General features: G+C 43.6%; 1 protein-coding gene across 6 annotated transcripts in view; it reads left to right on the forward strand.

Moving 5' to 3' along the window:
• KCNMA1 (potassium calcium-activated channel subfamily M alpha 1) overlaps positions 1 to 14,353 on the forward strand; it is a gene marked incomplete at both ends in the record, with an annotated part of 673,962 nt that overhangs the window by 490,408 nt on the left and 169,201 nt on the right. For 5 of the 6 annotated variants that reach the window (XM_084245122.1, XM_084245124.1, XM_084245123.1 and 2 more), the window contains 4 exons: positions 4 to 109; positions 1,810 to 1,892; positions 5,457 to 5,526; positions 11,467 to 11,622. In XM_084245122.1, coding sequence (XP_084101248.1) covers positions 4 to 109; positions 1,810 to 1,892; positions 5,457 to 5,526; positions 11,467 to 11,622 — 415 coding nt within the window. The remainder of the gene's footprint in view (positions 1 to 3; positions 110 to 1,809; positions 1,893 to 5,456; positions 5,527 to 11,466; positions 11,623 to 14,353) is intronic. The other variant, XM_084245126.1, reaches the window with a different exon arrangement.

Here is a 14,353-nt window from a genome sequence, read left to right on the forward strand (position 1 = left end):
CAGCATTTCCCCTAACCTGGAACTTGAAGCTCTGTTCAAACGACATTTTACTCAGGTGGAATTTTATCAGGGTTCAGTCCTCAATCCACATGATCTTGCCAGAGTCAAGGTAAGAGGGAAGAGGTGACTTCTGTGTTCACTCCATCTGGGCTGGGGGTGTCTGACTCTGATGAGGAATTTGCAACTAGAACGGTCAAGAATCACCTCCAAACCCCTAATGAGGTAAGTCTATACCATCAGCCTTGACATCACTCTGCTACTGGACTTGGATTCATTCTGTGGGCACATGCTATGCCACCTGCAAGCACTCCATGTTGGGGCTAGTCATAACATGAAATCAATTTTGCTAGTTCCCTCAATATCAGCACTGCTGAGGGAAGGGGACCAGTTGCATGGCCTCAGTAGTCTCATATCCAATTAATAAGTAATTCACATCTTAAATAATTAAATTGAACTTAGCATAGCTCTGAAATCTAGTATTTACATCAGAATGGGATATTAAGAATATCATATACAATAACATTTTACCAAAGCATAAACCATTTATGCTTCCTTTCCACATAGTCTCCTCCTCCCCACCCAACCAAAGATTAAAAGTGCAAGTATTTGATATCACTTGCTATCAGCAACTGCTAAGTTGGAATCTTCTTAGAAAGCACACCTGAGGGTTCTAAGGAAAAAGGATAAAGCAAAATGTCATCTGCTACTTTATTTTTTTTATTAGGTTTTGTGAGCACATTCAATATTTGCATGCCCATAGATATTGATTAATATTGTGATTTCAGTGACAACAAAATGCTAATGGTGGGCACCCCATAATTCAGCAAGTAATGTAATTGGCAAATATGAATATGGCAAGAGGATTTGGGTAAATTCTTTGATTTTTAAAGAAAAAGAGACAATTGGTGGCACACCACAGAGAAAACCATGCCTTCCCACCAGATGCAGGAAAGGTCTAGTACAAGGACAACAGATTGCAGAACGGAGCTGGCATGAGAATTTCTACACTTACTGATTCCAGTTAATCTTAATATTATCCATGCATGATCTAAGTTATGGCTAATGTAAAATCTTATGAGAACTTAGAGAAAATAGTTATTGTTCATGAACCTAATTTAAATGCAAACAGTTATTAGCACAACTTGTGATCCTCTCTAAGGAATAAATCCTTTCTGGCTCATGTTTAGTTAAGTCAGTAGGGTGTGTTTTGAGGTCGTCTCTAATGTTTCATATACATGGGTTTGTTGTCTTTTGAATATCTGAATGCTAATTAAATACTAAACAGTCTTGAGCTGTTATCTGATTTAAGGCTCTCATTTCCTCTTACTCCACAGCTAGGGAAGATGTGAGAAAGATTAAATGAAGGACTCTGGAGTTTAAATTTCTTAAGCCTTAACCATTCAGTTAGCTTGCTAATGTGAGAGGAGTTTAGACCACCTACCTGCATTTCCTCACAAGAAAAATTAGGAAAAACGGTACAGACGGTTGGGAAAGGAGGTGGGAGGTATTGAAAGGCTTAATTAATTGTTATTTAAAGAAATCTGGAAATCTTACATGTAAGCGACCATGCAAAATGAAAAGTATAATTAGTGAGATACATATTGAACCCTCCAACAGCAACAAGATGAGATGTTTACACCATAACAAGAACTTGCAACCTATACTTTTAACAAAAACTGTGATCTCTCAGGATTGTTTTTTTTCTGTCCTTGCAAAGCACCAGGTTCCCAAAGAGCTGTCAGCAAAGACTGCAACCAAGCTTGGCTATTCATGTGTCTGTGTCCTGTGCTCTTTCTTTCGGTGTCTTAGATAGAGTCAGCAGATGCGTGCCTAATCCTTGCCAATAAGTACTGCGCTGACCCTGATGCTGAAGATGCCTCCAACATCATGAGGTAACCGCAGGGAGGAGGGAGGCCCTGGGCCTGGGTGCTCTGCAGTCCTGGTTGCTTTGTGGGTCCTCTGCGGAGCACCAACTTTGTGGCACCTGTTTCCTTCCATCAGCCACCCTCACAACTTGCCACATAGGCCCCGGGAAAGCTGAGGCTGTAGTGGCTGTAGTGGGCAGTGACACAGGGCACCATCAACTGGAAGTTCATCCTTAGAACCGGGGAGCTCTGGGGTACACAATCAGTCTTGGGTTTGAGTTACTTTGGACAGTACCAGAAAAGGAAAGGTGGATTTAGATAAGGTGCAGGCCTGAAATAGATAACGGTGTTCCCTAGGATTTCCGTTCTTTACATTTTTGTGTCATTTGAAGGGAGTGGACCTGGCTATCTGAAGCAGGAGTGATTTTGCCCCCCAGGGGACATTTTGAAATATCTGGAGATGTCTCATAAGTAGGAAGTGCTGCTTTACATTCGACAGTGCATAGAAGAGACCCCACAACAGCAAATCACCTGGCCCCAAAATTTCAGTAGTGCTGAGGTTGAGAAGCCCCGAGTTAGAACTTACCAAGTTCCAAGATTAGTGTCTGTTGCAAAGAGGAGTTTGCTCACCTATTCCCTCCTTTCAACCAGTTTCCCAAAATGAAATCATGTTTTTCAGTGCTTTTAATGCTAATACGAATTTCTAAGAGAATGTTCTAAGAGAATTTCTTAAACCTATTTTTCTCAAGCCCTCCCACACCCTTTATTTTACAGAATATCTCCTGGCAGGACCCTCGGAAAACAGTGCCCAGTGCCTTTCCTTCATATAGGTTAGGTCCTCGATCGTATGCCATTCTCTGCTCAACTCCTACTCATTTCATCTCATTTCAGAAGAAACTCTTTCCATTTTGGTTCTCTCCATAGCTCTATATTCAAGGCATCTGTGACTGTTAAAGCCCTTTGGATTTTCTTTCTTTTTTTTTTTTTTTAATTGCATAACTGTTAAGAGAGCCAGGAGAGAATAATAAAGAGAACTTTCTGGAGAAGACAGGGACCAAGAGAAAATATTTCACTCCCACTGTATTCCCAGGAAGTCTTGCTTAATTACAAACAGTCATCCTTTTGGTCTAGACAGAGTCCTCTTTCCTTGCGGCCCGGCTTACTGGGGCCTGGGAATGTACCTGAGATGAAGGGTTGAGAATTGCCTTTGCATCCTTACAAAACTCCCATCTCTTTTCTTTGCTTTTAATTAGCAGCCCCAAGTGATATGTGCTTTCCCATCAGTGAGGTAGGGGGAATTCCTCCTGCCTGTTTCTGATGAGCAAGCCCTCCCTTCAGCAGCATCTGGTCCTGTGTCTGGCAAGTGACATCTGGCACAATGTTCTCTTTCCACTCGATTTTCTTTGGCAATATGCTTAGTGCAGTCTTTTAAGAAAGTTGATGCATGAACTCTTGGAAGCCCTGGGCTTGCCAGGCTGCAGGGAGATAGTGGAATGGGCACGTGCTCCCACATCTGGGCTGTAAGTGACACACAGCTGAAAGTGACTACAAGGACCTAAGCTTGGGGTGTTTCTGGGGGTGTGTACTCTACTTCAACCAGGATTTCCATCCTTTACATTTTTGTGCCATTTGAAGTAATAAAAACATAGCCTTTAAGAAACTAGACTTCATTACCTTCAGTGTTTCAGATTCAGAGATTCAAGTTCAAAGATTTCAAATGAAAAACTAAGAGGAAATGAAACTTCATGTTTTGACCCCATGAAGAAATTTGGGACTGGCACCGCTTTATAAAATCTATTTTTTAGAAGTGAATGATTACAATGGGTATTTCTTTAATTTAAGCCCTGATTGTGACAGGGTTAATATGAAGACATATAAGTTACTAGGGCGATCGACGTGATGCCAAGGCACAAAACTACTCAATGAAGGTAGTATCAAAAATGATGAAACCATCCATTTACCTGAATCAGAACTCAGGCTCAGGCAGCCAAGGAAATGGGAGTCTCAGGGTTAATAATGGGCTTTGTCTATGGTTTGATCATGAGTAAATAATAAAATAAACAAAAATAAAATTTGGAATCTTATAAAAAGGAGGGGCTTTGTCTTCTCCTTATTTGTATAATCCTTCTTCCTCTTAAGTTTAATGAGACAAGTCTGCCCCTTTTGAAATTAAAATGTCAAAGATCCCTTTGAAATGAGCTAATGCAGAAAACCCTCTAATGCTGTGGACTGAATTCAGAGGCTGACAGAGGCTCCAAGTCCTTGAGTTATAAGTATGGGCCAACACAACACTTTTTCAAAAATGAAATAAAATCCTTCAAGTGCAAAAGCCCAGGGTGAATTTGTGCAGGGAGAGGCTTATGTGCGATCCATTTCCTAAACTCACAAGTCGTAGCTTTTCAGACAAAACTGCTCCCTGGCTGCCTTCTCTCCATCTTTGCACAAAAAGGGATGAAGCATAACGCGGTTCTTTGGTGCGAATCTTGTGAGGGTGGTCATAATGCATTTGCATTTCTGACTAGGCTAAGGGGGTGGGCCCTTCTGTGGAATTTCATTCTTTAGCCTTCCTGGTCACAGGAGGAAATGTATAATGTCACCTCTGACAGAGTCGGGAATGACAAGAACCATAACTTACACGTGGAGAGAGCTTTTAATGATTTCAAAGCATTTTCACATCTGGTCTTCCATTTGCTGCTCATACCAAGCCTGTGAAATAAATAAAGCAGGTACTGTTGCCCCCAATGTCCAGATGAGGAAACAGTCACGGAGAGCTCTGGGATTTCCTGAAGGTCACCCAGTTCATGAGCAATAGAGCTGGGACTGGAATCCAGGTGTTTCTAGTCCTGTGTTCCCTGCCCCTCCCCCTTGCACTGTGATTGACTAGGGGAGCAGAAGTGAGGGTTAGGGTGGGGGCAGGCAGTGGTTAGTACTGAGTATGAACTGAGGGCACTTGGTGGGGGCAGCGTTTTCTACCAGATCTTGACCTTGACAAAGCCTTGACACTTATCTCTAAGCAATGTTAAAGTCTTCATTCAGTTGTTATTTGAACTGATGTCAACCTGAGAAACCTTAGAAATCATCTTTTGGAAGAGTGGCCCCGTGTGCTAGTGTGCACGCATTAGAGTCATTCATCCTGCCACTTGTTGGATTTGTCATTGTTGTCTCAAGTTGTTAACTTGGAAATTGGATTCAGCAGATTGTTTCTAGTCTCCTATTGCAAACCTCCCTTGGTCCCTAAGTAAAGTTGAGTTTGCTTTATATACATGCCAATATAGCCCATCAGCCTGCAATCTGTGTGCCAGGACCCACCCACAGCATGCACAGCCCCTTGTGCTATCACCCAGGCACTGCAGACCTCTTCCCTGCCATTCTGCCCAGGACACCGTCTGTGACAGGTTTATGATTTCTTTTTCACAGGACCACAGAGTGCCGGAAATAACGTTTAGCTTGGCCCAGTGTCTGGCATCTCCTCTGGATGGTCCTGACTGCTGGCCCTCTATTCCCTCCATTTGGAGGGAATCATATTGATCTTCCTGTCACCCTCCAGGGATAAGGCAAACCCTGCCTGAGCTTTGGTTCTTTCTTTTTCAGAGTCATCTCCATAAAGAACTACCATCCGAAGATAAGAATCATCACCCAGATGCTACAGTATCACAACAAGGTAGGATAGTGAGCACCTGTCTGAAGCTTGAAGATACACCAGGGGTCCAGTCTCATCTCCTACGCCACCGCCCCCACACATCCATACCCATATGCACATGCATGGACATATGTGCACACACATGCTCACACACAGCCATGCAGTCCATGGTGGTGGGTAGAAACCTCCCTGAGGCATTTCTTCAGTCCAAACATCTCTTTTGCATTTCATTACCAGAAGGAAGGTCCTTAATGTACTGATTCATTCTTCCAGGGAGGAGCTGTTGGACCCATAGTTTCAGAAATTCTGATGCATTCTTCCACCCCATTCCAACAACTTACATTTTTATTCCTAAAAACTGCACTCATTTCATTAGTCAGGATTTATTGAACACCCACTATGTGATCAACACTCCATTTGACTCCCTCTCTGTGGGTATGGTGAAAAGGTGCAATTTTGTGCCCTCAGGGATTTAGCAATCAAGATGTAGAGAGTGTCCCAGGCAAGTGATAGGACTTTTCTGCAGGAGACCAGGTGAACGTGAGAAGGAAATGCCAGCTGGGAGCAGGCACAGCCTTCTTCAATTCAAACTGAATTCAGAAAACTGGTTGGATCTCCAGAAATTAAACATAAAGGAATTTTTCTAGTGTTACAATTTACGAGGATTGGAAAGAAAATAAATGTTGGAGTATCTGCTGCTTCCCTTGTGATTACCTCTCAGTAAACCCGAGTCCAGCCTCTCACTCAAAGGCAGTGCTCCTTCCCTTGGCTGATCATTAAACTCCATGGGAAACAGCTTTGAGGGAGGGAAGGTGGCACCTCTCTCTGTTTGATATGGAACTGGTTACCCCTTTAATGGGGCTTAGAAACAGGAGACTGCTCAGTACCTGGAACCAGGTGTCCTGTCTGCACAGAATAACTCCCTGCTGGGTTATGAGTGAGCTTGTGTCCCATCTTACAGGCCATATCCCCTACGAAATAGGCAGTCAGGTGACCCGGAGAAGACCCTGTTCTGCCAAATGCACTTGTGCCATGCCATTATTTCCTTAATTGCTGGCACGTGCTGCCCATTTTGCTGCGTGCAGGCCCATCAGAGGCCATTGTCGAGTGGAGCCTGCTGTTGGGGACTGGCCTACCCCTTGGACCTGCTGCCCACTGCTGCCCGTGGCCCAACCCCTCGGCAGGTGGTCCTACTGCCGGTCATGTTGTGCTCCAGCCAGTGGGGCTGGTGGTGAGCACCCGAGGTCACATCTTCCTGTTTGTCTCTGGGAAAGCCAAGGACACTGAAAAGACAAAGTCAGGATATTGGTAACCGCAAGCAATTTGTGACAGCCACCCCTGTAGGTAGAGGTGAATTTTATTAACAAGACTATATGTGGCTGGTGACAGCTCCTGAGGCAACAGACTCTCCTTTCATTTGTGATCTGAAATTTCATTTAGTGTGGGAGTGCTTTAAACTGTTGTTTAGATTTTTGCCTGAATTTAGATTGAATAGGAAAATTAATGTTGTATGTTTGGAAGGGATGTCAGTTCCTTTTTTTCTCATTCCAATGAGTGCTGATGCAGCATCTTCAAGAAATTAAGGAGGATTTCAGCTGTGTGATTCTTGTCAAGCTCAAAGGAGCCCGGTGACCTAGAATCCAAATGGTATCTGGTCACTCTTCATGGGATCTTTGCAAGCTGAGTGCCTTTTACAAACCTCTGCATTGAAATTATTCAGAAACCATGATGAAAACGTTGATCTGACCATGCTTACTAGCTTATAACTGATTCTGTTTGAGTGCCACCCCAACTGATTTGAGTTTCAGAGTTGGGCAAACTCGGTTGTGAGACTCTGCCCCAGTCAGAGCACTAAGGAGAAGAGTGGTTTTGACACAGGACATTTCTCTGTGTTTTTATGCCTCTCTTCTAGAGAAAGAACAAAAAGTCTACCAGTCACTGTTTGTCATCTCATTCCTTGCAGGATTGCAAATGGACATTCTTCTCACTGCTTTATACGTTTATCGTTTCATAAGAATCCCCTACCCTTTAATATGTTTTCCTTCCTCTTACCTTACAATATTATTTTGCTTCCTCTTCTGGCACTTTCTCTTTATCCATGAGATGCCCAGCGATCTCCAGCTATTTAAACTTGCTTTTAGAAAGAACCCGCTATATGCAAACTTATGTCACTGTCAATTCCGTAATTGGATAGCCGACTTCAAATAGAGGGGACGGGGTCCCCTCTGACCTGATGACAGTGATATCCTAAGACCTGGAGGGATGTAGGTAAGCTGCCTGCTTTCTCTTCATGTAAAACTGATCCTGAATTTTTCATCATCATAATCTCAGACATTTTGTTGTATTTTATGGCTTTAAAAGAACATTGACATCCATGGTCTCGGATAGCCCTCATTTGACCATCTGTCCATTTTAGCATCAGTGTGACTTGAGATGGGGGTCAAGGCTCTGTCTCAGAACAGGGCTGGTAGGTACAACTCATGGTCATTTAGCAGCCTGTGAGCTGAGAAACAGAGCTTCCACTTCTCTTTAGAGGAAGCCACAGCCCACTGCACCAGACGGTGGTTCCTCATGTAGGCCTCGTGGAAGGATTGATGTGCTCCATTGTAGATCTGCTTATATTGCTGGAATTCTTGGAGAGAAACACTTTCAGCCCAGCATTGCTGGACACAGAAAATGATGGTGCAGAGCAGTTCTAATTTGAGAGTAAATGCTGTAAAGCTCTTCAAGGAAGGAACAGTTTATGACATCTTAAAAAAAAGTGTCACTCCTGATGATCTAGATATTAGTGGAATTAAAAAAAAAATCCCTGGCAATGATGATGGAAGAAAATAAATAAATGATTAAAAAAGGGCAAAGGAGTAAAATATGATTAACTTAGGAATTTCTGATATTAAAAAAACTTCTTTCTTCTCCAAAAAAAATTCTTGCAAATTCTAGTAAAAGAGGTAGCCCAGTCCCCAGTGTCCCAATGGAAATACAAGTTACATTTGGCAGTACTGTTAAAGTATTTACTCTGAAGTGAGCTTCTTTGTTCTTCATGATGGCTTCCTTGGCGTTACATGTGTAGTGACTGATGGAAATGAGACCAGAATTCATCTCTCCTGGTCTCCCGGGATAGCCTGTTTCACATTCATTCCTTCCTCCTGGGGCAAGGAGTGATCCAGTGATAGAGACAGAGGGGTGCCCTGGTCCTCTTATCCTCCAGATTAGAGAGAATTTGCCTCTGCACTCCTGTGCAGTGACACTGATATTTTCCACTGAATTCCCATCAAGTGATAAAGGACAAGTGTTGCCAGAAACAAATTATATGAGTTTCTTGGTCAGTGTCCTCTTCGTTTCACGCCCGAGACTTCTCTTCCAGCCTTTGGCACATCCCTCCCTACTCCTTTCCCTCAGTTGGAGAAGATATGATGGCCCAGAAGGAGGCCGTGGAAGCCTGAGAAATGAAACAAACTTGACTTTCTTATGTAGTCACTTATAAAATATGTCTGAAGAATGCAAACCAGATGGAGACATGAGGCACCCAAGACCTGCAAGCCTGGACTGCACACTCTAGGGGGAACATCGGGATATGTTAGACTCTCTTAAAAAGGGTTTGTTTTTGTCTTTGAAGGTGTCATGAGGGTTATGTGGTGTCTTTCTGGGATGTGGCCTACTCGAACCTCCTTTCACACTCATGATGGGCTTGCCCACTACTTGGTTTCTCTTCATACTTCTCTGGTGATTGTTAATGCCAATGGGTAGTCTTCCTCTTAGACTGTTTTCTCTAGGATGCCAGAGAAGTAAAAGGGAAAAGTGGCACTCTTCAGCCAGTGAGGACTAGGAGGAGAAATGAGGTACAGGGCAAGGCTAATTGCTAGAATTGAGTGTACTGTGTGGGAAGGCCTGTGATACTCAGCTCAACAGAAATTACCATCTGCTACGGCCCACATGCAGGACTATTTTAACCATGCTCTCATCAGGGAGGATACCATCATCTCTCTCAGGAGTAAACATGACTGGGTTAGGACTCACAAGATTGTTACAGAACAAGATTTTGCAAGAAAGAATTTCATAAGAGTGCTATTTTGGAAAGCAGACCATGAGCCATTGGACTTGCTCTTTGTTTTCATGATGTGTCTTCTAGCTCCTTCTGGTACAAACAGCATATGCTGTCCTGAAAGTGAACGGATGCCTCCTTGGTGCTCCATGTGTTTGCTGGTATTTGGAGACAAATAATTTCAGGTGATGGAGTCTTGGCATTATGTCTCTGATTCTAACTCCAATGCAAAGCGAGAGGTCTTGGAAAAACACTGAGTTTGAGGGACAACGACCTTGCTTTCTTGGAGATAGTTGTCTCTACTTATTAGACAAATTACATCCTTAGAAAGTTCCTTTATATAGCAATTAAAGCAACTGCTTTCTTGTAATTTACACCAGCAAGCTCTAATTCTGGCCCCTCAAAGAAAGCAAGAAACCCTCTGGGACACAGTAGCTCCTGAGGTATTCAGAAGTCAGCATCCTGGCCATGGGGGTCAAGGCTCTGTCTTAGAACAGGGCTGATGGGTACAACTCATGGTCATTTGGCAGCCCATGAGCCCGTGAGTTGAGCTGAGCCCAGAGCTGCCACTTCTCTTTAGAGGAAGCCACAGCCCACTGCACCAGAAGGTGGTTCCAGGTAGGCCTCATAGAAGGATTGATGTGTTCCATTGTAGATCTGCTTATATTGCTGGAATTCTTGGAGAGAAACACTTTCAGCCCAGCATTGCTGGATACAGAAAAAAGATGGTGCAGAGTAGTTCTAATTTAAGGGTAAATACTGTTGTCTTAACTATTCCTCAAAACATGTTTTCCAGAACTTACCTCTCCTTGGCCTTGTCATCTTTCTTTGGAAATTAATTCAGTTTCCTTTTTTAAATTTGTTCCAACCAGTACTCTGGAACTTGTCTGACCAGTGTACATGAATGAAGCCTTCATTTCCTTAGTCTGCAGAGTCTCTAACAAGCAAGCACTGGCTTTCATTGTGATCTGCTGCACAGTTAGCCTCCATTTGGGGTTTTGTTACCCACACACAAGTTTCCCCTCATGCTTGCTTCCATGTTAAAGTCTTCTCATTCTGAATTTATGTAGTGAGTTAGTTTTTTTTTTTTTTTTTTTGAACCTAGATACTGTACTTGACCTTTTAAATCCCTTCTGGTTATCATTTTTGGTCCATTAAGTCTGAAGAACTTTTTGAATCTTATTTTCTTAAATCTAGAATATCAACTATGACTCTGTATTATGACACTTACAAATAATTGGGTGAGCATGCCTCCCAATCCTTATCAGACCTTCTAGTGGAATAGGATCGGTTCATCTTCAAGATGAACATATCTGTACTGTGATTTGCCTGATGATTTAGGGCAGTGCTTCTCAAAGTGTGGTCCCTGGATCAGCAGAATCAGTATCACCTTGAACTTGCTAGAAATGCAGATTCCCTAGCCTCACCTCACATCTACTGAATCAAAATCTCTGAGGCAGGAACCGGCCATCTATGTTTATACAAATCCTCCACGTGATTCTGACGCCTGCCTCAAGCTTGAGAGCCACTGATATGAAGTATTGGAAGGCAGATAAAAAAGAAATCTAAAATGCATGGGTACCTGACAGCCTTAGGATCTCTGAGGAGCCGGGCACCATTAAATAGCATGGGCTGATGTGCCTGCCCCAAGAGGACATTCTGTCTGGACTCTATTCAATGAAATGACAAACTCGAGGGGGACGACTTGGGTGGGAAGCTGCAGAAGCAATGTTCCAGAGAGACTGAATCTCAGTGAATAAGAGTTGAATAAAACACGAAACATCAGACCCAGTCAAGGGAAATAAAGGACGAGGCAGGATGACCCTGAGCGCTTGGGCAATGCTGCATTTCCCAGAAGAGATTTTAAACAATTGAACATTTAACAAAGTAAGGTCTCATACCTGTTTTTGTTTCCACAGGCCCATCTGCTAAACATTCCAAGCTGGAATTGGAAAGAGGGTGATGATGCAATCTGCCTCGCAGAGCTGAAGCTGGGCTTCATAGCCCAGAGCTGCCTGGCCCAAGGTCTCTCCACCATGCTCGCCAACCTCTTCTCCATGAGGTCATTCATAAAGGTAACGTCTTGTCCTATTAGAGCACATTAGCCCCAGATTCAATTTGTCGTGGGGTTGAGTAGAGAGCACAACTTAAACTCAAAACAGATCGACGGGCTTTAACCACTTTGGTTAAGGAGAAATTCCTTATTACAGTTTTGGGCACAAGGCCAACTTCTTTCAAAATTATGTTTTTATTTTTATTTGGCACATCCACGGCCATTAAATGATTGTTCAAAGCACAATCCTCTCTTTTTTTAGATAAACCACATGTTTATCTATCAACAAAGCCTCCGCTGTTAAAACAAAAATATGATTTATATACATTCCATATGGCACCAGAGCGCCTAAAGAAAAGAATTATCATTTTGCTCTTTTACATCAAGTGCTGGTGGACCTCTCACTGTGCGGATAAATGCAGACCATGTGTTTGTGTTGAAGCCCAAACCCCAACAACATAATTCATTTATTTATTTCTGCACAATCAAGGAGGCCAGGAGGGCTGACATGCCATGGTTATTTGAATGGAGAGCCAAACGACGAACCGAGGCCTTGGCAGCTGTGCCCGTCACACTGTGGGTCAGGCATTCTAGTTATGTTTGTGTCCTCATCAGCCCATTCACCCCACAGAGCGGACTGGGAAGCTCCTTCAAAGGGTTCGAGGTGGCCTATGTACTGGACCAACTCAGGCAAAGAAAGACCCCTCTGTCCTCACAGACTAGATGAGCAGTGTATTTCCAGGACATTGGATTGGGGCCCTGGCCCCCACCAAGAGAGCTTTTGAAGCTCTCTTATTTCTCTTATTATGTTGGTAACACCAGTCCTTGTTCATGGACTATGTTTAGCCTAGAAGGTGACAAACCATTGCAGTAAGACCTGTGTAGTTTACTTTTCTGACTTGGCACTGGGAAACTTACATTCCTCTCCCTGTCACTCATTTATTTACATTCCCCTTCCTGCAGTAGTAGTGGTTGAGGTAGGGAATTAGTGAGTCACCAACAAGCCCTGCAAAGGGGGCTCTGAAATGGAAGATGTGAAATCTCCTGCCTTTTGCTGCCACTACTGCCGGATCCATCACTGGCTGTAATAATGGGTGGTGTTCGAGAAATGGGTGCAGTGAGAGGGAACATTGGAAAGGATGGGGATGCAGGTCAGAGACCAACTCCGTGATGCTGCTTCTCTGGGCATCCACGAGTTGTGTCACTTACAGCAGGATATTTTCTAGGTCCTTCCCTCTGCACCCACGTAGTTTACATTGCTTAACAATGGGTAGTTAGCATTAGCCTACATAAAAGAACAAATTGTTTTGGAGTCCCATCAGTCACTGTAGCAGTGGATAACCTGATTTAAAAAAATCCTTCTATTCGCTTCATGCCCAAAGACCTCAGCGTGGCAGAAATCCTGGCCCGGATCCAGCTCACAAATAGGGACATTGCATTCCTTGAAATATCTTCTTTAATCCAGCCTGCTATTCCCTTGCCTGGATGAAACTGAATGCAGGCAAAATGGAGGCGACAGGGAGGTCCGTGTGGCTGAACTTAGAGACAAGCCAGAAAACCAAATGTAGCCTTGTGTCTTCTGGGGCTTTAAGTGTCAACGCAAGGAGCCCAGACTCAGGATGAAGGACTGTCACTGAGAGAGCTCCGCTGGCTCATGCAGCTAAGCTCCGGTGGTTTCTTCCAGCAGGGGATTGCCCACAGGACTAAGCACATGGGCTGAGGAGCTGGGCTCTGCTTCCTCGTGTTGATGTAACATGGGCCTTGGCAGGGCCCCACCACAGATGGGGCACTTGACATGCGTATGTTTTGATTTTGTGGTGCCTGCATGGTAACTTGAGCTGCCTGTCAAGACAATTAATAAAATGGATGTGACACTAGTTCTTCAGTGTTATTACCAGCAGGGAGAACTTCTGTCCAACTTTCCTTAAGACCCGGAAGGGCCTCACCTCTGCAGCCAAGGACATCCTCTCCAGCCCAACTAGTCCCACTGCCAAGTTCCTATTTAGGAAGAACTGGGCAGGGCCCTGGTGTAACTGAAAACATATTTCCCTCCTAGGGTTATGTTACCATCTTTCTTTTTTTTTTTTTTTTTTTTTTTTTTTTTTTGTCAAGGGCAACTTCTCTGTGCTTGAAGGTAGTTGTCTGGATTTGGCCTTTGACATTGAGGTAGTCTTTGTGTTGGAATTTGCTGAGGCACATGACCTGGAAATAACAAGATTTCCCTTCATGTATGTTTTTTTTTTTTTCTTTTCACTTAGAGTAGGGACAACCTTCTGCACATGCTTCCCATTTTGTAGTGGTGTCTTCGTGCACTTACCATCTATAGCCTAGATCCTTGTCTCTTTCAAGTCTTAATAAAACCATGATATGCTCTCATAGGCATGTTTTATGTATTATCGCCCATTCCAGGGGTCACAAAATCTATAGATGGAAAGGGAATTTATAAGTAGATTATTATTAATAGAAATTGCTTCCTTCCCCAGTGTCTCCCAGGTCCCACACAGTGGAGAATACAACAGCATTTCCACAGGGAGAGACAGGTCTGGTAACATGGAGGGAGATGGATGAGACTCTGGTAGCATTTGACCCTTGAGAACACTCAGTGTTGCTGGAAGCTGAAGGTGGAGTGTGAACTCACCCTATCCCTTGCCTTGGGCAGATCTGGTATCTGTTTCTTGGGTCTGCGTAATACATAGTCCTCTGCCCCTGCTGTAAAATGTTAAAAGAGGAATGTGACTGTAACAGAGATGACA

The sequence above is a fragment of the Talpa europaea genome (genome assembly GCF_964194135.1).
Source record: "Talpa europaea genome assembly, chromosome: 10".
In the NCBI taxonomy this organism is placed as follows: domain Eukaryota; kingdom Metazoa; phylum Chordata; class Mammalia; order Eulipotyphla; family Talpidae; genus Talpa; species Talpa europaea.